The sequence below is a fragment of the Myodes glareolus genome, chromosome 17, assembly GCF_982192425.1.
Source record: "Myodes glareolus chromosome 17, mMyoGla1.1, whole genome shotgun sequence".
In the NCBI taxonomy this organism is placed as follows: domain Eukaryota; kingdom Metazoa; phylum Chordata; class Mammalia; order Rodentia; family Cricetidae; genus Myodes; species Myodes glareolus.
The window spans coordinates 12,893,334-12,916,360 of NC_142042.1; the positions used below are offsets into that span (position 1 = coordinate 12,893,334).

The 23,027-nt window shown below is 46.1% G+C and overlaps 1 protein-coding gene across 1 annotated transcript in view; it reads right to left on the reverse strand.

Annotated features, from left to right (window-relative positions):
* Ddah1 (dimethylarginine dimethylaminohydrolase 1) overlaps positions 1-7,060 on the reverse strand; it is a 132,710-nt gene extending 125,650 nt beyond the window's left edge. The window contains exon 1 of the mRNA XM_048453667.3: positions 6,637-7,060. Within this exon, the coding sequence (XP_048309624.2) occupies positions 6,637-6,939 (303 nt within the window). The 5' untranslated portion in view covers positions 6,940-7,060. The remainder of the gene's footprint in view (positions 1-6,636) is intronic.
* Between the last annotated feature and the right edge of the window lie 15,967 nt (positions 7,061-23,027).

Below are 23,027 nucleotides of genomic sequence, written 5' to 3' on the forward strand. Positions count from 1 at the left end.
GTTTAAGAAGCAAACATCTACTCTGCTGGCAAACAACAGACAGTTGGGTATCAACTCTGCCTGGGCAATGCAGGAGGTTCAAGGGAATGACGACGATGATGATAGATCCACTTATTTTATGTGTATGAATTCATGTTTTGCCTGATGGAGATCAGAAGATGGTGTCAGATCCCCGGAGAGGTTGTGAGCCACTATGTGGGTGCTGAAAACTGAATCTAAGACCTCTGTAAGAGAACGGGTGCTCTCAATTGTTGAGTTATCTCTCTAGAGCCCAAATTATTACTTTTTAACTAAAATGAAAACAAACTGCTCTAATTTATGAGAAAAAGGAAGAAAATGATTCACTTCAGTTAAAAACCAAGCTAGACCACACGCTGTTAATGGGTAAAGTGAAATCCAAGTAGTCGCTCTGTGTCTGTTTAATGCTCTGTGAGGATCAACCACTGGCAATAACCACTTCAAGCAAACAACTCTCACGTTTTTAGGAAATTTTAATTCTGGAACTTATAAGTTGTCTGTGACTTTGGTCTCTGTGGTAGTCTGAGTGTAATTGGCCCCCATAATCTCACAGGGAGTGGTACTATTGAGATCTTTGTTAGAGTGGGTATGGCCTTGTTGGAGGAAGTATGTCACTGTGGAGGCCAGGCTTTGAGGTTTCCTATGCTCAGGATATTGCCCAGTGTCTCAGTTGACTTCTTATTGCCTACAAGACATATTACTCTCAGCTGTTTCTCCAGCATCAGGTCTGCCTGCATGCCGCCATGCTTCCCACCATAGTAATGGACTGAACCTCTGAAACTGTAAGTGAGCCACCCCAATTAAATATTTTCCTTTATACAAGTTGCTGTGGTCATGGTGTCTCTTCACAGCAACAGAAACCCTAACTAAGACAGCCTCATTACTTAACCTGGTTCCCCGGATCTAGATTCCCTTGACTTTTAAAGAGTGGTGGCGCCATCTTTCGGGATCCAAACACTCAAGTATTTGACGTTGGTTATCTGCTGCTATTCAGCACAATCTTGGAAGAAAAAAACATACAGGTCCTGGTATCTAAGTGTCCTTATAGAAAGGGACCGTCAACCTAAACATACATTCTTTTAAAATATTTCACTAAGTCCTTGAGAATTTCACACAGTGCCTTTTTATGATATTCATCTTCGATTCCTCCCTTTATCTCCTTGCCGGCTCCATAACTCCCTGGCTCCATGACTCTTCTTCTGATACAGGAATCCATTGATTCCAGTTAGTGTTGTCCACATAGTCTTGGTTTGGGCCATTCACTGGACTGTGATCAATCTACTAAGAACCATACCTTAAAGAAAACTGTCTCTCTCTCCATCCCCTGGAAGCCATCCACTGCTTGTAGCTCCTCAGTCAGGGGTGGGAACTCATGAAACACTTCCTTCTCTGAGCTAGAACGTTGACTGTCTTGGTCCTATGCAGGCAACCACAGATGCAAGCTCACAAGCACAGTGATTCTCTGATGCTCAAAAAACACTCCTTAGCTCTGGTCCTCCCCAACCTCTGGTTCTTGCAGTCTTCCCGCTCCTCCTCCAGGATGGTCCCCAAACCTTGGTGAGGAGGTGACACTCTATATTGTTCCCTCCTTCCACTTATATCTCTATTTCCCTACCTGTCTCCTCCTCTTCGGAGTTTATTACCTCATGCTAAACACTGTCTTCTTCCTAGAGGGGGCCATAAAACCGAAAGTGACTGAGGAAAGAATAATTAAAGCCATTATCAGTCTGTGAGAAGAGATTGGTGTGTTTTTTCTCCTGGACGGAATTATCCCATGTGTCTGGGAAAGGACAAAGGAGCTCTTAGTGGGAAGGAGAGGGCAGAGAATACATTTCACAATTTTGCTTAAGTGAGCTCTGTCAGTCAATCACTTATTAGGCATTCAAATCCTTCAGAGAAGAAATGGAAGAAAATGGTTAAATAGCTGGGGCAGGAGTGGAGGGAAGGTTGGGACACCACACACCCTCAGGTACACCCTGAACTTAGGAAATCATTATCTACACAGAAATTTAATCATTAAACACCCCTCAGCCCTTACACTGTTGCCAGTCCTAGTTTGGCTTTTAGACGGGTTGTTCATAAGACTTTGACATTCAAGAGTTGACTTTTCCCTTAAAAAACAATACACTAGGTTAATTTGAAACATGATCTGCGTCTCCTAGTTGATTTGTTTCCTAACTATTAAACCTGTTACAAAACATCCCAACTTAGGGGAGAGGCAGCATTGCCAATGGATACTGTTACCAGCCTTCCCTGTATACGGTTGCCTTCACCAAACCTACAGCTTCCTGCACAATTTGAAGTCCTACCAATCACTGGAACCTGACTGAGGCAAACACTGGGTTTTCTTAGACAAGCTCTGAAATTTGGTTCTTTCTTCCAAAGAAGAAAAGTCATTAAATCCAGCACAATGCTTTGATTAAAGAGTACTTTCTCAAGACTTTTATTAAAAACAAAGCAATAATAAATGACAAGAAGAACCAGGGAAGGACGGGGGCTAAAGTTACAAACCACCCACAGTCATAATGAAATGTCTGGGACTCTACCAACTTGGCATGCTTATAAAATACCAAATATATCACTAGAACTGGGCGGGGTGGATCATGCCTATAGTCCCAGCACTTGGAATGCTAAGGCAAGAGGAATGTCAGCAATTGAATATAGCCTGGGGGTACATAGTGAGCTGCAGACCAGCCTGAGCTACAATGTGAGACCCTATCTTAAAAAAAAAAAGTCCAAAATCCTCATAAGGGAGGAGAAATAAAGTTGGGCTCAATCATGGATACATTTGTCCATCAAACTGTTTTCTGAATATCTTTTGTGTATTAGGCTTTGAAACAATGTAGACAAGATCCCTGCTCCTAAAGATAGTGGAGGGTACCGAGCTGTGGGCAGGCAATCACAGGGTATGAGAAACATCAGAAGGGGGGCAGGAGAGGGTGGGGGATGGGGTAGAGGGCACTCATAAGGAGAAAACAGGTTCAGGGAGGGAAAAGTGATGCCTAACATCTCAGAGAGTGAGACTAGAACTTGGGAATACTATAGTAATGTTCCATTTATATTTTAATAAATAAAGCTTAACTGAAGTTCAGCGTTAACTGGCCAGCCTTACAGACCAGGCAGCAATAACACACACCTTTAATCTCAATAGCCACACTAGCTTGCCATAGAAACCAGGCAGTAGTGGTGCACGCCCTTAATCCAAGAACTAGAGAGGAATACAAAACGGGAGGAGACGGCTCTCAATCTCAGTCTCATTGTGAGATTCCTGGAGGCAGGATCACCATTTCGGACCGAGGTCAAGGTGAGAGCCAGTGACTGACTGCTTTGCTTTTCTGACCTTCAGGTTGAACCCCAATTTCTCTCTCTGAGTTTTTATTAATCATGCATCAGAGAGAATGCTACATGCCTGAGTTCAGGCCACTCTGCAACCCTGAATGATTTCTGTTATCACTTTCTCTGTTTCATCAATAGTGATACTGTTGAATGAGCATTGATGAAATAAATGCGTGTCATAGACCTGGCAGTTTGCAGCAAATGGCAAGTGCCCAATAGATGTTAGCTAAAGTGGTATTAATGGGGAGAGCAGGCCAAGAACAGCCAGCTAAGGGGGGAAAGGAAGGAGGTGTGTGTCCAGAAAGGTGGACCTGAGAATGAAAGAACTGAGTCTGAGCCAAGTGATGGGGGCATTCTCTGAGGAAGGGATGCAAAGATGGAACTAAAGCTGGAAAAGCAAGCAGGGTCCAGCTCCACAGAAGTCCCCCAGAACTCTGCTCAGAGGATCACATTGCGCCAACCACCTTGGCCTTGGCATGAAGATGCAATGGGGAGTGAAGTGACTGGGGGCAGGGATACCAATGATGAGATTTTTTTAAATGCAACTCCTTGGCTGCTGTAGGTTTTCACACACAAAAGTGTACCTCAATCCAAAAGGGATCCTGGGGTCATCATTAACTTGTCTGTTGAGCATTTCATTGACTAATGGATTCACTCATTCATTCAACAAGCATCTAAACCTGAAGGTTAGCATTTCCTCCACTCATCCACCCACCCATCCACCCACCCACAATCCATCCACCCACCCACCCACAATCCATCCATCCACCCACCCACACATCCATCCATCCTCCCACCCATCCATCCATCTACCCCCCCATACATCCATCCATCTACTCACCCATCCATCCATTCATTCACCCACTCATCCATCCACACATCCATCCATCCACCCACTCATCCATCCACACATCCATCCATCCACCCACCCATCCACACATCCATCCATTGAGCATCAAGACCTGAAGGTACTATCAGCTGTTCAGCACTTCATTCATCAAGACCTGAAGGTACTATCAGCTGTTCAGCACTTCATTCATTCACCCACCCATTCACCAAGCATCCATACCTGCCAACAGGCTGTGAGAGATATTAACAAGCATTGCCCTGCATGGCCCTAGTCTCCAAAGCATTCTGCCCAGCCATGACTGCACATGTCCTCTCAAGCTCGGAAGCACCTAGCCCTAGCGACCCAGATGACTTGTAGGAGCAAAGGTGCTTTGTAGGGAGGTCAGAAGGCCATGCCACAGAACAGATTAAGATGAAACCCAAAGCAAGAGGGTGGCTTTGCCGTCATCCTGGGAAACAGAAACACCACTAACGACATCAGTGGGCAGCTGACTACGTCCTGGTCATGAAACATCCAGTAACAGTCAACATTTGCTAAACAGCTTGTCTTTGGATTTCAGGTGAATTTACAGATTCATCATGGCATTATGGAATCTTTATACCCATTCTAGAGTGGGAAGAATGAGTCAAGGGCACATCCCCAGAAGTACAGAATTAATGCGATAGAGCGTCTTCATCTCTAAGCCATGTGATCTCCGTGGCCGGGGCTCTAGCTCAGTAGTAGAATGCCAACTTACTATGAGCAAGGTCTTGGGTTCAGCGCCCCACACAGAAAAAGAGAACACAAGGATTGACTCTGGCCAGTGTGGGCCACCAAGCTGACTAAAGAATGCAATCTAATTCTGACATCTAAAATATCAAAATCTCTCCAGGACAATGATCACGGCTAGCTCTTATATTAGAAAAATTTGGAAAGCTAATTACACGAACAATATATTATCCATGTTACGAAGAGATGCATCCTTACAGAAGTCAAATCAAATGAATACAGAGACAATGAGAGATGAAATGAAGACGCTCATCAAATGAGTACCATTTTGACACTTTTTGAAGTTGATTTTACCCCTTTAAGTACTGCCCTACCATATGGCAAGAATGTATCAGCCGTACCATATGGCAAGAATGTATCAGTAGTTATCCACTGGGGCTACACTCATTTTAGGTTAAAGCCTAATCTGGGAGTGGGAGCTGTTTGCACAGGTCTGTTTGGAAAGGTGTAACCAGAGGAAAGAGAACAGCCTAAGAGAAGAGGCCTGTTACTCTTGGTTTTCCGGTAAGCAAGAGTGTGGGAAGAAACGTTGATTACCTCAATGACAAACAGGTGGACTAGCTCATACTCAGACTCTGTAGGATTTCACCGGGCAAGCAGAGCAAGTGTGGAATAAGTCTATTTAAGTCATGAACCCTAGGAACTATTTCCAAATTGACAGGAAGGGGGTAAAACAATCCCTCTAGGTTGAAAGAAACCACCTGCGCCTTGTTATGCCACTGGATGCCAAGAGTGAGGGGGAACCCTGAGCCTGGGCTCTTCCCGGACAGTGGTAAGAATCCCAGGCCAGATGGCATTTTAAAATCTAATCTCACGCTATGTGTCTCTCCCCCACTAACCTACATTATTTTCAAAGCAGTCACAGCCATTTCCACAAGATACGACCTTACAGGCACTAACGCCTCCCTGCCCCTCGAAGAAAACAAACAGCCGTCTTAACTGCAGAGAGAGAGAGAGAGAGAGAGAGAGAGAGAGAGAGAGAGAGAGAGAGAGAGAGAGAATAAAGATTACAGAACTAGTAAAAAACTACCACTGCTAAGGAAACGCACACGCCCAACACCCCGCACAGAGCACGGCTTTTCAAACACGGCCCATTCACAAACACACTTAAACACAGCTCACTAACAAAACCTTAAACACATTCACTTGCCAGGCGCGTTCTTCGGTACTCATTTGCCACCCCTGAAAAGTAACTCAGCCGCTCAGACGCCCCAGGTCGCTAGGCACAGAGCCTGCCTGATGTCACCTGACCGGCCCTGCCAGGAGCTCCCTGCAGGACTTGGGGGACCCTCCCCCCAGTTTCCACCTGCCCTCTTGGAGGACCCTTCTCCATCCCCACTGGCAAGGAAACAGAGTAGCATTGTCTTTGGCACTGGGTCATTTGCAAGAGAGAAACGCTGACGAGATGGGTCCCCAGCCCAGCCACCTGCCCCAGTCTGCGTCACCACAGTCCAGTGGAGATCGCCTCGAAGGCTCCCCGACAGCCAGGAGGTGTGAACAATGAACTTGTCAGGCTTGGATCTCCCACACCCAACCACACCGCCCGGGTCCCGCCGTGGGAAGTTAGGAACTGAGCCCGCGGGGTCGGTTCCACGCGCGAAAGGGCCCACGCGCGTCCGCGGGCCGCGCCCCTCTCGTCGCCTGCCCGGGAGCTGGCCCGTTACCTCCTTCCTGCGGCTGGGCGCCCCAGGGCGGGTGATGAGGGCGGTCTCCTCGCACACCACGGCCACGTCCTCCACGAACACGCAGTCGGGCAGGCTCTCGTCGGCCGGCAGCTGCACCACCTGCAGCCCCAGCTTGCTGCTCAGCACGTCCACGTAGAGCTGGTGCTGGCGCTCGGCGCGAGCGAAATCCACCTCTTCACCCTGGGAACGTCTCAGCGCGTGGCGACACAGGGACTCGGGCAGCGCCCGCACCACGGCGTGGGTGGCCCGGCCAAAGACGGCGGAGTGGCCGAGGCCGGCCATGGCTCGCACGGAGAGACGGTGGCGGGGTTTGGCGCGGCGGCCGGGTCCTCCCGAGAGCGGCGCGCTCCCAGGCTGCGAGGCGAGCCGGGCGAGCGTGCGAGCGCCCGGCGGCGGCTCCTCTTGGCAGCGGATGAATGTGCTGCTGCGGGAGCCCAGCTCGCGCCCGGAACCCTGCCTGCGCCACTGAGCATGCCCAGAGCTCGGGGCGCCGGCCCAGCGCCCCGCGCGCCTACTCCTGCGCTCCCGGCGTCTGCAGCAGCCCGGCCTGGGTCAACAGGGATGGACACGGAGGCTGGAGACTTCGCAGCTCTGACGCCCTCCCTGGGCCTAGGTGTGTGTATCCCACAGCAGGTGCACACCTCACGTGGTCCCCCATGGGGACCTGGAAAGTGGGCAGTGCTCTACTGGACCTGCTGGAAAGGACTTAATGGTCAGGGCATTAGGTGAGGGGTGATTGTCCATAAACTTCCCCACTTTCTTCTTCACTGGGCACAGGGGACCTAGGTTCTCAGTGTGGCAGCCTGTCTCCACCCATATTGCCTTGACTTTCTCCAAATTGATCTATCGTCCCACGTGTAACTCAATATTACACAAAGATTGTATTTCTTTCCTCCTGCAAGAAAGAATCCAGGAGACGCACGGACGTGATGGTATCTAGAACCCTCCTTTCAAAAACAAACAAACAACAACAACAAAAAATCCCGAAACCAAACCAAAACAACAACAACAACAAAAAACCCCTGATACTTTAAGCCCACAGGGCAGCTCAAAGAAGGAGAGACTGGTGTCTCTTCCTTGTTTTCTTGTTTTCCAGCATACCAGCGTTCCTAACCTATCTCAACCACCCCCCACCCCAGGCTTAAGGCACAAAGATAAGCCTGAGGCGTGTTACCGTGGGCTTTAACAAAGTCCTGTTCCAGACTTCCCAAGGTGCTCTTGAAAGTCACTGGTATAAACCAGTGGTCACCGTGAATGCCAGGAACGGCAGAGCTGAGGAATCACATCACCCCAGATGTTGACAGCACCCCCTCAAGCAGGAACAAGCACCTCATGCAATACTGTCAACTACCTTAAACAACTGAGACTTCTCGGCTCGGACAGCTATCTTCTGCAAATCTCTCGTCCTTCCCCCAACTCTTCCTCTAGATAAAGTTTTTGTCAGGATCCCAAAGATGGACTTGGGGGGTCTCTGAATCCCTTTAACTACACATCTAGCCACACTGATTAAATCTGATTAAATCTCCTTTTTCTACCATTCACCACTATTCTTCTCTTAAGGACCAATTGCTGAAGGTAGCCCACGGGGACCCCCAGAGCTGGGAACTTTTGCCCTAAAATTCAGATAACATAAAATCTAGCCCTAGAATACTTCTCCCACTGCAACCAGTTCTGAAGAAAATGTGATCTAATGTGTTTGCCAGGAGCAAGGAGCAAGCATACCGTCCCTGTGATAGAAATGTGCACAATGTCACCTGCAGCTTCACAGTCAAGTTCCTTGACCTTGGGGAAAAGATGCCAACTTCCTTGCCACCTCGCCCTTGCTGTGGGCACACATGCCACGCGGAACTCCTCTGCGGAACTCCTCCTCGGAACTCCTCTTTGACCTTCCTTTTCTTTCTCTCAAGAGGCTTTTCTTTGTTTCACAGTGACACAAAGCTCCCAGTTTTTTCTCTTTCACACAACACAGTTTAAATAGTCCAGGGGTATGCTCTGTTCAAGGGGACCAACTTCAACATGGAGGCTTCACTATCCAGCCCAGGGCAGCCTGGTCACACATAATGCGGCCCAGGCCATGTGGGGCCCAGGGCAGCCTGGCCGCATGTGGGGTCCAGACTGCACAGCTGCCAGGACAGGCAGCGTTGGGTTCCTGGAAAACCCATAAACTGATGTCACCTAGGGAGGGCCAACACCTAAAGGTAAGTACCTCACATTCCAACCACTAGATAAGATTAGATAAGAACACCAGATTTCCCTGAGCCTGGGACTCCCCTGTTCCCCATTTACCAAGACACCTAGACAAATGTCAGCGAATCAGGATCCTGAACCCTGGCAATCCTCTCACCCCAACCTCTACAATGACAAAAACCCTATCCCAACTGGGCTTGGCAATCTCTGTTCTCAACTGCTGTGCCGGACAGAGAATTCGAGGTTAGGCTTGAATAAAGACTTTTTGCTTTTACATATAAGTGTAGACTCTGTGGTGGTTTTTGGGGACCCAGTGATCTGGGCATAACAGCACTTCTAAAATAATCTTTCACAAGACAGCATTCATGTGCTTGAAGACAAGTCTGCTCTTTCTGCCATCTAGCCTGACCCCAGTACTCTTGAAACCTGACCTAGCCGAAAGCAGCTGCTGATTTGGTTCCAATGTCCTTTAACATCCAAGTTGTCTTCCTTTTGGTGAGTATCACCAAGCCCTTACCCCTCCAAGGCATGGTATGCAGATGAGATAATCCTTTCTCTGTCTAACTGACAGGCATCTGGCAGTTTAATCAAGGAGACCATCTTCAAAATCAAGGGTGAACCTCTAAAAGATGGCTATTGCCTTCTCCCCTTGAACCAGGTGCGGTGCCTTGCTAACACCTGGACCAGGGCCAGAGCTTCTGTGCCCACTGCATTCATTTTTCCAACAGTCTAGTGTCAAGGTCTGTGCTTCAGCCATATTGCTAGAACTCTGACCTTAACTTTTAGGAAGTCTGGATACCTAGGAACAAGTTCACCTGGGCCGTCCTACCGCGGTTGTCCCCGCTGAACTCAGAGTGGATGGGGTGTTCCTTTTCTCCCTGTCCCCCAAAGATGACTTGCACTGACAGTTGATAAGCAGATTCCAAAATGAGAGGCCTTCCTTCAGTGAAGGGCAGCTGTGATTAGAAGCAAGGTCTCTAAGACCTTCTAGGTTCTTCTAAATCAAAACTCTCAAGAAGCCCAGCCTGCCCTATTAGCACTAGCTTAAAAAATCAGAAATCACACATTCACGTACTTGCCAAGACCCCTAGACAAATGTCAGCAACTCAGAGTCCTGAACCCTGGCAATCCTCTCACCCCAACCTCTACAATGACAAAAACCCTATCCCAACTGGGCTTGACAATCTCTGCTCTCAACCTCTGTGCCGGACAGAGAATCCGAGCTTTCGGCTAGGTCAGGTTTCAAGAGTGCTGGGGTCAGGCTAGAGGCAGAAAGAGCAGACTTTTAGGTGGAAGATTCCCACCAGTCTTCGGAGAGTAAAAGTTCACCCATGTGCCAGGCTTACTCAGGTTAAAACAGAAGATTTTGTTTCTCCTCCTGTCCGTTGTTACTGTGGACTTAACTCAATAGAAAGGCTGTGTCTACCTCCAACTGGCCATCACCCGGCCACCATTATTCGTGCCTGTGCCTCATTGGAGACTCAACACTTTTCTGTCACTCAGTGTCCTCAGCCTAGCTGTCACTCAGGTTATGTTAGCCCGGCATATGATGAAAATGGACAAGTCTCCCCCATAAATAGGTGCTGCCTGTGTCTTCCATACTGAAATTGCGTAGCTTGTTTTTTTTCTCAAATCTAATTTTATCCTCATTTGATGTCATCTGCTTCTTTCCCACTTGTCTGAGTTTGATTCTGTCATCCTGTGCATTATTTATTACTTCTCGTCTGTGCCGTCTGAAATCTGATAACCGTGCCTTCTGTCTCCTCTAAGCACTTGTCAAGAAACGTTAGAATGTGCATACTGCTGAAGAGAGTCAGAAAAAACACCCCAAATCCAGTAAATTACTGTTTACATGCCTCCTGCTTCAGCAGTGAAAGGCTGTGCTCGGGAAAATGGACTTTATGGAGGCTAATCCGTCTACGAGTTCATTTTCCTCATGCATATTTACCGAAAACTCTGGAGGCACAACAGCACGTCGCACACTTCAGAGCAATGCAAATAGCATAGGATGATCTCTGACCTTGAAACGCTCAGAATCTTCCCAGGAAAAAACACCCAAGCTCCGCAGAACTGGAGCTATGATAAGCGTGGGGAAGGAAGCAAGCGACTAAGGGCTCTAGGCAGCCGGGGGAAGACCTGTCGCTGCGGCTGTCGCGGTAGGAGAAAGCTGCTCGGACGGGGTTGGACTTGGTTTAGGAATGGGGTAACATTTTAGGATGTGAGTTATTAAAGAGGGGAAGAGAATTCTAAGGAAAGTATGTTCAAGGTGCTAGAGCCATGCCCAAGAGGACGATGGGTAGACCAACCCAGCGCTACTGCAATAGCTCTGGCTGCTGTAACAATGACAGAAGAACCACCCCATATGATGTCACAAGGTGGCAAGCATGGTTTTTTGACCTCTCAGCCTAGTATTGGGGTTCCTCGTCCTGCAGTTCTTTTTCCAAGCAGCATCAAGGATCCATCTTTTATTTTTCGGTCTGACTCTTCAGCACATGGTCCCAGGTCCGTGTACTCAGCTTCCTCACGAGGAGAGCATAGGGCGCCATGTGTAAACGGGATGGTGGGTCAGGCCTAGAACGACACACAGTCATCTGGCTGTATTCCTCTGGTTAACATTCATTCACCCAGTTATACCAAACATGGGACAGCCTAGGAAATGTATTTTGTGTGGGTTCAGAAAGAAACAAAAGCCTGGGGAAAACACTAGCCAATGTCCGTTTCTAGTACAGTGGAGGGAATGGGAAACAGGCAAGCTAAGTTTTCCCATCAATGAGCAGCGGAGAGACATGTTAGAGAACGTAAGAGTCCTGATGCCAGACTGCGTGGGCGAAAGCAAGGAGTCGCTTTACTTCCTGCATGATCTTAGACATAACAGCACTTTGCCTTAGCTCTATCCTCATTTATAAAATGGAAAATAGCGACCCCATTATCAGAAGGTCACTTTGAAAGTATTATTAAGCAAGGAGCTTTAAAAGTATTTATAATAGTACCTGCAGGCCATCAGATATTCAGTAACTATTATCCATTAACACGGCGTGTGTTGAAGTATGCACACACACAGGTGCATGTGAGCGTGTGGAGCAGCGGATAGCCCTGGGTATCATCCATTAGGCACCGTCCTCCGTGTTCGTTGAGCCAGGATTAGTCATTAGCTTGCAACTCACCTAGGAGGGGAGGCTGGGCAGCCCTAGGAATCTGCCTCGCTAGCAGGGGCGTTATACACATGAGTCACCATGACTGGCTTTTTGACATGGGTTCTCACGTCAAATTTGGGTTCTCATGCTTGCACAACTGACTGATCTTAAGGTCATCGACAGGGGCTGAACAGAAGACTTCGCACATACTTCTTATCAAAGACCAAACCGCATCTGCACATCCACTGACTAATCAGTCATGCGGGTGTCCTCCCGCTTTCCAACAGGACAGAGGCCTCAGCGTGACGGTCACAGTCTCGCCGTGGTTGTAATGATGTGTGTATTTGCTCAGCCATTGCGCTACCATGGACCGTGCTAGCCATCGAGACTATAGCAGTGAATAGCAAAGTACAGAGTATTGCCAAGTTGTTTCGTTTGGCCCTCAGACATATCAAAATATTTATAACTAGTTTCATATTTAAAATCTGGCACACCTCGAGCTGGTTCCAGGAAGCAGAGCACTGGTGGTAAAGTAAGAGAAAGGCTCGGGAAATGACCAGAATGAAGGGTGGAGAACTGGCACAGGCCACTCCTATATGACAAACTTACATTTGTTTCTGTTTCCCTATTTTGGGTGTTGAGGGCTGTGGCAGATTTTTTTTATTGATAATATTGTTCTGCATTTGAAATCAATTTAGACATAAAATACTTCAGGATTAAAGCAGAATTTCCTGCTTTAGTCTTTCCTTAACTTTTAGCCGATACGAGATGCACGTTCACTGGGGTGGGTCTTTGGGGAATGGGGTTGGGGATATTAAAAGAGACAGAGGACTCAAAGGGGTCCACGTGCATCACAAGTGCTAGAAACATGATATAGAAAGCACCCTGGATCTGTGAACTGGCGTTAAACCCTGAGGATTTCAACCCAGAAACATTTACAGAAAGGTTAAGTATGTAGAACCTCAGTGTGGAAAATGTCCTTTAACCTCTGGAGGAATGAGGGATGTTTGGTCAAGTGGGCAGGCAGTGAATTACAGGGAGGGGTGATGGTGCCAGAGTGTGAATTCTAAGGTCAAGACACAGCTCTAATCTCCGTTTCTAAAACCACTTGGGGTTGAATTCACAAGGGTGGAGAAATACATAAACTCTCAATGCAGCTTACGTTTTGGATACAGAGATACTTGAATTAGATTCTCACTCCTGCTGTGTTTTGTAACCTCTACAAGGTCAAGAGTCTTGTCTTTTTCCCATGTAGATTAGATCTAAGTATGTCTTTCTTAGGGTCCGAGGCTGGAGTGGGCCTGAGAAAGCAAGCTCCCAGGAGGAATTTTTAATGGGAATTTCATACTTAAGTTCATGGGGAGAAGAAACAGCTTGAAGGAAAACCTCTGCAATTCAGATGTAATGAACGTGTGTGTGTAACATGTGTGTGCGCGTGTGTGTGAAGGAAAATGTTCTCTGCAGTTAAGATGGTTATATATCTCTATGGGTGCTTACACAATGCCCTACAAGGCTGCCTGTAGGGTGGCTCTGTTTCCTCATACAGACAGTGAAAATGCCAGGTTGGCAATGCCAGAGGACCAACGTGTTTGCTCTTGTGTGGATGGAAAACTGTTTTGGTGTGGTGCTGGAATATTCCTGCCATGGGAAAGCTTCACCTCAGTGGCAGAGCTTTCTTCTGGCTACTTTGTTTCAGTGTGACTGTCTGTCTGCTTCTGGTCCATTGTTTTTCTCCCAACTTCACCTGTCTTGTGAGTTGGGTTGGGTGGGCTCCTACAGGCCCATGACTTCAAATGCCACCCTGATCTCATCAATGCTCCATTCTTCATTTAATCACAGCAACAAAACTTAAATGAACCCAATGTCATCTTCCCGTCCCATCCTGCCCCTTAGTCCACATGGACGCATGAGCAAGCAGGTGCTCTAAGTGATATCCACTCCTGTTTCTTCCTAGCTCCTGCATTTGATCAATCGTGTATTCTGACTGACTTATCTCCTTAAAAGTAGCTCAGATCCACCTGTGTCTCTCTACCCACATGTCACCACCTAGCTCTAAACTATCAACTCCATGGATTATTGTAGCAGCAGCCTTGTGCCAAGTGGGTTTTTTCCAAACTGAAAATCCGATGGAGCCATTCTCATTCCCCACAGAACGGCCCAAGAGACGCCCTCCACCAACTCTCTAGCCTCAATTCTATTCATTACCCCATCCTGTCTCTTGGGAGTCTGCCCATGGTGTTCTGTTTCCTGGAAAGTGCATGTTGTGATGAAACTCATTGTTTTGTGCAAATAATACATGCCAGAAAAACAAAGACAAACAAACAAAACCCAGAAAAAAACACCCCGTCAATCAATGAAGGGCTTTCCCTTTCACAAGGCCTTCCCCAAATCCTCCAAGCTGGTTGACACAACTGGATCCCGGCTGCCACTTCTGTCACTAGGTGTAGCATTCCTTGCTACTCTCAGGAGCTGTTGGCAAATGGGCATGTATTCTTATTGCTAGATCCCCCATTCAGGCACTGAGAGCATGGCTTAGTTGACCTGGAGATGGGATTCCCTTCCCATCCTCTCATCGGTTAATGCCAAGCCCCCCTACCTGTCCAGAAAGCCTGTGATTCTATAGCCTCACATGCCTGTTAGCTGCAGTGGGTGCTGGAGGGTTCACAGGCTGGATCTGAAGCCTGACCCCGTCGCAGCTGTGGGCTAGCACACGATTTGCTTGACTTTCCAAGCCTCAAAGCCTCACCTGATAGCAGAAATGGAAGTTCCCACAGTGTGTGGTTATTATAGGAGCCAAATTAAGTTAACCTTTTCCTTTCCTTTCCTACTAGTTAAGACAGCCCTTTGCTAAAATTCTGGTATTACTGGCTAGCTATCTGATGAGTTCCGGTGAACTAATTTTATCACGACCTCATGTTTTTCTTGCTCACCAAATGAAAATGACACCTGCCTGGTGCGGGAGAATTGCCTGTATTCTGTCAATCATATTTTAATAAAACGCTGATTGGCCAGGCAGGCAGTATAGGCAGGAAAGCCAGACAGGAAGTAGGGGTGGAGCAAAGAGACTGGGAGTATTCTGGAAGCAGAAGCTCTCTCTCAGCCACTCCTGCGCAGACCACCGAAGAGGCAACATGTAAGCTGTCACACTGAGAAAGGTACTGAGCCCATGTGGCTAACATAGATAAGGATAATGGGGTAATATATGTTATAAGAGTTAACAAGAAGCCTGACCTAATGGGCCAATCAGTTTATAACCTTATGGAGTCCTGTGTGTAATTTTTCTTTGTTGCTTGCCGGCTGTTGGGGTACTGGGAAGGACAGAAACCCCAACAAGCCAGCCCTCATACTACACCTGCCTACCCTGTAAGGATAGATACACTGGTTCAGGTAAAGCATGTATATAGTAAGTGTTTAATACAGGTAGTCACTTCCCTGGTGACACGGGAAAATAAGGAGTTGGAGAAGGAGAAGACGAGAGGAAAATTTGTAAAGCCTCATAACTGCATAATTTCTCTTTTTCATGGCATTCATTCATTGCTGGGGGCATTTTCATCTATTCATTACGTAAACCTGTACCAGACTTTTTCTTTTAGGTCCAACAACCAGATCCCAAATCATGACACGGAGACTTCTAATTAGTCATCAATGCTCGGCCTAGCCACTCAGGCTCATCTCTGGCTCGCTCTTTTAAATTAACCTGTTTCTCTTCCTCTACCTTTTGCCTCGGGGCTTTTTGCTTTCCTCTCCTTCTGTGTATCTTCCTTTCACTGCTTCTCATGTCTGTCAACGCACACAGAATCTTCTGGGGCAGCTAGAGCTGGAGAAACCATTTTCCGGCAACTTCTTTATCCATGACACCTGTGTCCTTGAGCAACGTTGTTCTCTTCCTCCAGGGCCTCTGCACGTGGCTCGTCTTGGAATAATCTCACTCCTTACTTGGTAGTTGGCTTCCTGAAGGTGAGAAATAGAATCTCTCAGGTCAATTAAGAGCTCTGTGGGGACTTACACAGCATGTTTTTGGGCCATACTATCTTGGTCAAGGCAACCACAGTACTGGCCAGGGGAGGAAACAGACGCTTGGTGGAAGAACTGAGTACCATCAGACTCACTTAGCAAGTTCTGTTAGTATTCTGGCATAATATTTCAGCATTGTTTTCAGAAATTTTCCTTTCATTTTCCGAATCTTTGTAAAATTAAACTCAGGACTCCTACTTACAGATTTTATTATATAATTAGTGTATTTACTGAAGAGTGTGGGTGCTGTGTTACCTATAAGGGTCACAGATAATAATCAATCGCATCAATACACATTCACAAACCATGTGCTGTAAAAGACTGGATATCACGAACACATATAATAATGCAACTCTTACGCCTACTGGAATCAAGGAAAGCTTCCTGGGGAGGTGGTTTTTGCACTGAGAATGAGCAGTTGTGTAGGTGTCTACTCAGTTTGGAGACAACACAGCAAACTGATAGAGCAGTTGAGCAAAGGTTTCGTGAGGTAAGGGACACGTTCATGTGCCGTTTCTGGAATATCAGTGATGTGGTCCACTTTATTTAAAACACGATGATGAGACACAGCCGCTGGTACAACCGTGGCATGAAAGTTACAGAAGCCGCCAACTGCCTTCTGATAGGATGTGAGGCCTGATTCACAGAAAGGATCTCATGCTTGCTGTGGAAGGCCTAGTTAAAAACTCATGAATGGGCCAGGTGTTGATGTACACACCATTTATCCCAGCACTCAGGAGGCAGTGGCAGGCAGAACTCTGTGAGTTCAAGGTCAGCCTGGTCGACAGAACAAGTTTCAGGACAGCCAGGGCTATATAGAGAAACCCTGTCTCAAGAACAAACCAAACCAAACCAAACCAACCAACCAACCAACCAAACAAACAAACAAACAAAAAACCTCAAGAATGGGAAGCCATATGGTAGGCTTGCTTACTGTTGCTGTTTTACTGAATTTCATGCTGTCAAACTGCATTCTAAGTATCTATGTTTATACTCAGCAATTTATATATAGCGCATATTACTATCTATACAATGTGTGTGCATGCTTGTGTGCGTGTTTTAATTTTTATGTGAACATTGAAGTGAAATAGCAATTTATGGCCATGCGTATGTAACTGCGTTCTATATTTTTCAGAGAATTTATTTAAATAGTGTATGCAAAACTGAAAAGGCTCTGCAGTGTCTCTCTAATTGGCATACAGAGATATTTTATGCTATTCTGTAGTTTATGAGCCTCAAATCTCTTTTCATTCCTTAGGTTATTTTAATTTATTTCTATAATTGAAAATTAATTAGCAGTGCCATCCGACAGTTCAAAAGTGAAAAAAAAAAGAAAGGCCTTTAATAAAAGAATGTTTCATGTTTCAAAGCATTTTTTTTTAAAGGAAAAGAAAGTTGCCTTGAGAAATATGGAAAAAAATTCCCTTTGGGAGCACTATGGCATATACACCATTCTATATGGGAAATGGGCAAGAACATGATAAATACAAACTCACGGGATCCTACTATAGAACATGGAAGGGGGCCGGAGGGATGGCTTGGGACTAGGAGCCTATTGCTCTTGCTATGGACCAAAGTTCAGTTTCTAAGTACCCAGGTCAGGCCACTCACAACTACCTGCAGCTTCAGGGGTCGGACACCCTCTTCTGACCTCTACAGGCACCTCACTTCTATCCACACACCCACACACAAACACTCACATATAGACACACTTAAACAGTAAGAAAGAAAAGCATGAAATGCCCCTTTAGGAAAGGAGGGGAGAGCTTTTGTGCCTACAATGATTTTACCAAGAGCTCTTCCTGATGTCCTAATTAATTTGGGATCATCCTGTCGGCTGCTTTAGTCTTTGTATTGTGACAGTCCTTCTGTCTAGGGATTTATAATATTATCTGTCATGTCACAGTATTGCTTTGATTTTCATGAGAACTGTTCATTGATTGATAAGCTGGAGACGGGGAAGAGGTTAAGCATTGTCAGGGAATGTTATTGAATACCAGCTGATGAAGCAAAGGCTTTGACTATTTCAAAGGCAGTCTTCAGGGTTTTTATGTTACTGTATAATTTGACATTCTATACAATCTTATATTGCTGCATAATGATTAATTTATAAGAAATATAAGTATTTTCAAGACAATATGTCCTTTAAAAGAAATTATGCCTTCCTTGCCTCTTGAAAGTTTAGTTGTAATTTTCCTTTTCCTTTATTTTTCTGTTTGCTTTCCCGAGATCCCTGGCTATAGCTCAAGACATAGTAGCTGGAAAGCGTAAAGCAGTTTATAATCCGCGATTATTTTTCTCCCCCCCCCCCCCGTTTTTCTTTTATACAGATGCCAGAAGGAAATTAACTGCTTAATTAAATTACACCAATTAGGTGAATGCTAGTATTTCCAGGCTAATTGCTTCCGAGTGTTACAACAGTGTTCACCGGTCCACACAGGCGGGCCGGCGGTAGGTGTTAGCACCAGACATTCTGGTGATGGGGTCTGGGTGGGGGTCGCCAGAACACCAGACAACTGGATACTGCAAATTCACCTCAGTGGACCCTGTTTTATTTCTTTCTGGTAAAAATGGTGCCCCCAGCCTTCAGCTGTTGGACCCAGCTTGAGAGTTCTCTGTACGCGCTGGTATGTCCATACAGCTGTGGAAATACTCGTTGAATGTAAGATAACCTCCCCCCCACCTTTTTTAATTTAACCTTTAAATAACTTTTCTTGCGGTACATCGCCATAATTATTCTATTTTATTACTGTGGTTAATTTCACGTTGTGTCTAAAAATGACCTTAGCATTCCTACCTGTGTATAGGCAAAGTGATGTAGGTAGGATTTGGTAGGAGTTACAGTTTCAAGAGTCTTGGGATGTCTTAGAATGCTCTCTGCACAAAGGAAGCAACTGCTGGGGACTCTTGCCATCTTTCTCTCTCTGTCCCTTGTCACACTGTGGTGAAGCAGATCTTCAGTGAAACTCACAGAGCACATGGCTGCTCTCAGAGGAACAACTGTGAGCCCTGAAAGAAAACTGAACACGTGACCGAGCAACTCCTTCTGCCGACATGCGTGGGAACTTAACCATTGTAGCTGGTTCAACACGTCTGTCAGTTGATTCAACTGTGACACCGTTAGAATTCAGCTCAGGGAGCTTCTCGGCTCCCCTCACCCCGCCCCACACACCCTCTGCCATTCTCTGCCGCGCTGTAGTGTCTCCTAGGCAGGCTGAACCAGCTCCGCTCCAGAGCCTCCGCTCCAGAGCCCAGTGCTTTTACCCTTGAATTCATTACAGATTCTCCAGCGTCTAAATCTAAAAATCCTACGTAAGCTGAATCAGTGCTTTCACGTCGAGTGACTCCGTGGCGAAGACTCTGATGAATGAACATGTTCTCTTTCACCATTTTATAAGTTAGAGCCAGCTTGAGCACCCCACAGTAAGAAAGGGGTTCAATACGACATGTGCGTTCTTACTGTGGGGTACGCTGTAGCTGTTAAACGTAGTACTTTTGGAATATACCGTGTTTTATTTTATGGACAAACATACAAAAGTAGTTTTAATGAAATGTAGCAACTTAGGTTCTGTGTCAGAAGAGAGATAGAGTGTGGTTTTAAATTTTCTTCAGACCTTTATGTGTTTCCTGGCTTTCTTTCTACTTATGCTGTAGTCAGAAGCAATTAAGTTTTTATTTTCCAAAAATGCAATTTCTCTCTTGTGAGATTGCTCCAAACTGAAAGACCGAGGACAAATCATTATGGTGCTAGACGCTATGAGAGCAACCGAGTCCCACCAAGCAACAGGATTTGACTTGGTTCTACTGCTCCGTGATTTTGTCAAGGTCTTTTTCTTTCAAGGAAGATACAGTTGACCAGTCCTTAACCAAATCTCTAGTGCCGGCCACATTTCAACCCTTAGACAATTAGGGGTTTTAGGAAATGCATGTGAATATGTTCATTTTCCTAGCACCGTCGGGTCTGAGGCAGCAGTCCAGAATCAAGCCTGGAAAACTTCCCAGTGAATGAGATGAGCAGGGTTCAAGGCCTTGCAAAGTGCCACATGAAGAGGACCTTGGATTTCTGAATCGCAGGTGACAGCTTGCCGATTTCAGGAGCTCAGAGCCGGTGACCTTCATTAAGGTCAACTCTTGTTGTATGCGTTTAGGTATCAAAACTAAAATTCCTATTGTAGCATAGGATCATATGGAATTAGATACATGTTCTGTAAATAAACATTATCTAATTCTGTGTCTTGAAGACACAAACACTGAATAGACTTATTTTTTGTTTATTTTTTGTTTATTTTGAAAGGGAAAAAAATGTTCCTAAGAGCTCAGTGTTAAAAAAACAAAAATCATGTGGGTTGTCTAGGTAGAAGCTATATTAACAGAACAGTGGAAATGCGCTTCTCGGTACATTTAATGTTGTCTCTAGGCTAAACGTTTCCTACTCTTTCTTGGGGGACGCTGAGAACAAGGGACCCAAAGGCTATGGTTTCCGGATATAACTCTGAAACAGCTGACTGGACAGAAGCATAGCCTGTTCGGGGAAATTTTTGATGTATCTGTCCTGTCTGTCTATACAGCTCTCTATTTTACAATATATTATTTACTTTTATGTGCTATGTGCTGTCTTTAAACGTTGTGGTGAAATGAAGTGTGTGCAGCCTCTGAGCTAAGAGTGCATCCCACCCAGGAAAGGAGTTGTTTTGAGGAAGTGACAGAGAAGCAGTTTTGGGGGTGAACACGTCCAATGAGGACTCATTGGCAATCAACCTTGGCAGTCTTCTGACTGAGAAAAAGCTGACAAGGGAAGACTGGATTCCCCAGCTCTCAGGTCTGGGCTTTGGCTTTACGGCTCGTCCTCCTGAGCTCTGCTATTCCCTCATGATGGACCTTCACCTCTTCACGTAGATAGAAGATCTACCATCCAACTTCACATACAAGGACAGGAGTTTCTGTGTTTCTCGAACAGTGAGCGCACTTCATGAGTTCAAGGTCATCCACAAGATCCAAAGTCCACAGCGCTGCTGAAATACAGTTTAGCAACCGTTCTGGTCTTTCCCACATTGATCTACCAGCAGAATAACCAGGGTATAGAAAACCAGCTAAGTTTTCCAGGCCTTGCGGTGCAAGCTCATCATCCCAGCTACCCAGAGGCTGAAGAAAGAAGAACCTAAGTTTAAGACCAGCTTGGCTAGACGGTGAATTCAAAGATAGCTTAGACATCCTGATGAGACTCCTTTAAGACAGCAAGCAACTTCAAATGAACTCAGTGGTAAAACACTCACTCAGCTCGCGGGAGCCCTGAGGTCAACCCCAGGTACAGACCCTTATCCCCTAAAAGGCCAATCTGACCTCTCCTGGATTTCTTCAGCTTCTAGACGACGTAATGAAAACAAATGCAGCTCTCAAGTGAAAACCGGTGACACTGTCCCATGAGTCGTCAGGAAGTGCTTAGCTTGGGCATTTTCCTCGTGGCCTTTCTGAGAGGCTGCATTTCTTGGTAACTAATACAGACCATTGAGTGCGACGACATTACTGCCGCTTGCTTTCGGCTGCTGTGATCGTACGGTGACCAGAAGCAGCTTGTGGGTGGAAGGGTTTGTTTGGCTCATACTTCCAGCTCCCAACCCATTCTGCGAAGTCAGAGCAGGAGTTCTAGTGGGAAGAGAGGCAGGAAGCCCAGACAAGTGCTGCCCGCTGGCTTGCTTTCACACAGGTTTCTTATACAACCCAGGACCACCAGCATAGGGGTGGCATTGCCCATAGTAGGCTGTGCTTCAGTCTCACCACAGCCCGGGTTCAAGTCCTGAGACATAGAAGGGGCATCGGTGTGAAGAAACGAAGTAGTGTTTGAGTACCAGACGGGTTTCACGCAGGTGGCCAGCCCCAAATAGATCAAGCTGTCTGTATTTATATTTCAAAACCAAGCATGTTTTTGCTACCCTCCAGCATAAACAAATTAACATCCAGGATATAAAAAAATATATCAAATATGTTTTTCCAAGCTTTACATAAAAACAACTTTCTAAATCAAAAGCAACAGTTAGCATTTTGCTGGCTTGGCTAAATGTGGAGGGAGGCAGGCACATCCTGTCCTTACAATGCTAAGAAGTGATTAGCACAGACACACATTTTCCAGAGCTACGGTATCATTCAAAAGTTAGCAAAGCATATTTACGGAAACAGGAGTTATTTTCCGTAAGATGCCTGCATGCAGTTAGCTTGTTTCCTATCATGTCAGCACTGAACCAGAAAAATTCCCAGGGTCTGGAGTGACAACTGATATTTCCAGATAAGACATCTGAGGCGCATCAGTTCTCAAAAAATTTTAGGGGGAAATAATTGAGAAAAAATATGGGACTTCTAAGAATAATCACATATGTCCCTATAAGCCTGTGTTGAGCATGGTCTCATGTACTATAAACGGAAACAAAAAGCGTACACAGGCCCCTTGGCTGAAGGAGCTCCCATAGCAATGTGTGATCGACAAAATGATGCCAAAAACCACCAAAAATCATCAATATTATGAGAGATATGGGTGTGCAGGTCACGTGGTCCTAGCAGTAAGCCGTCTGCGCTGTCTGAAGTCCACTGGATCTTGCTGAGTAAGAGACTGTCTACAGGCCCTGCCTCAGGGAGACCCGTTAGACAAGCACTCATACGCTGATCTGAAACTAGGCCACATGGTTCCCACAAAGCTGGCCCTCCCACATCAAGCATTAATTTAGAAAATTCCTCCATAGACTTGCTTACAGGCCAGTCTGATGGAGGCATTTTCTCAAAAGAAGTTCCCTCTTTCTGAATGATGGTAGCTTGTGCTAAGCTGATCCAAATCTAACCAGAACAGATAGCACAGCCACAGCCTCAGCAATGCTCACATTTCATCAGGCAGCTGTAGATTCCCGTATCATCACAGTAAAATGGTGATTACATGTTCGACACCATAGGATGTTGTTCAGGCTCCATGGAAAATGCTGTTTGGGTTTCACCTTCTGGGATCTTACACATCTAGTTCACAGCCCATCACTGAGAGAAGCCAGAACAGAG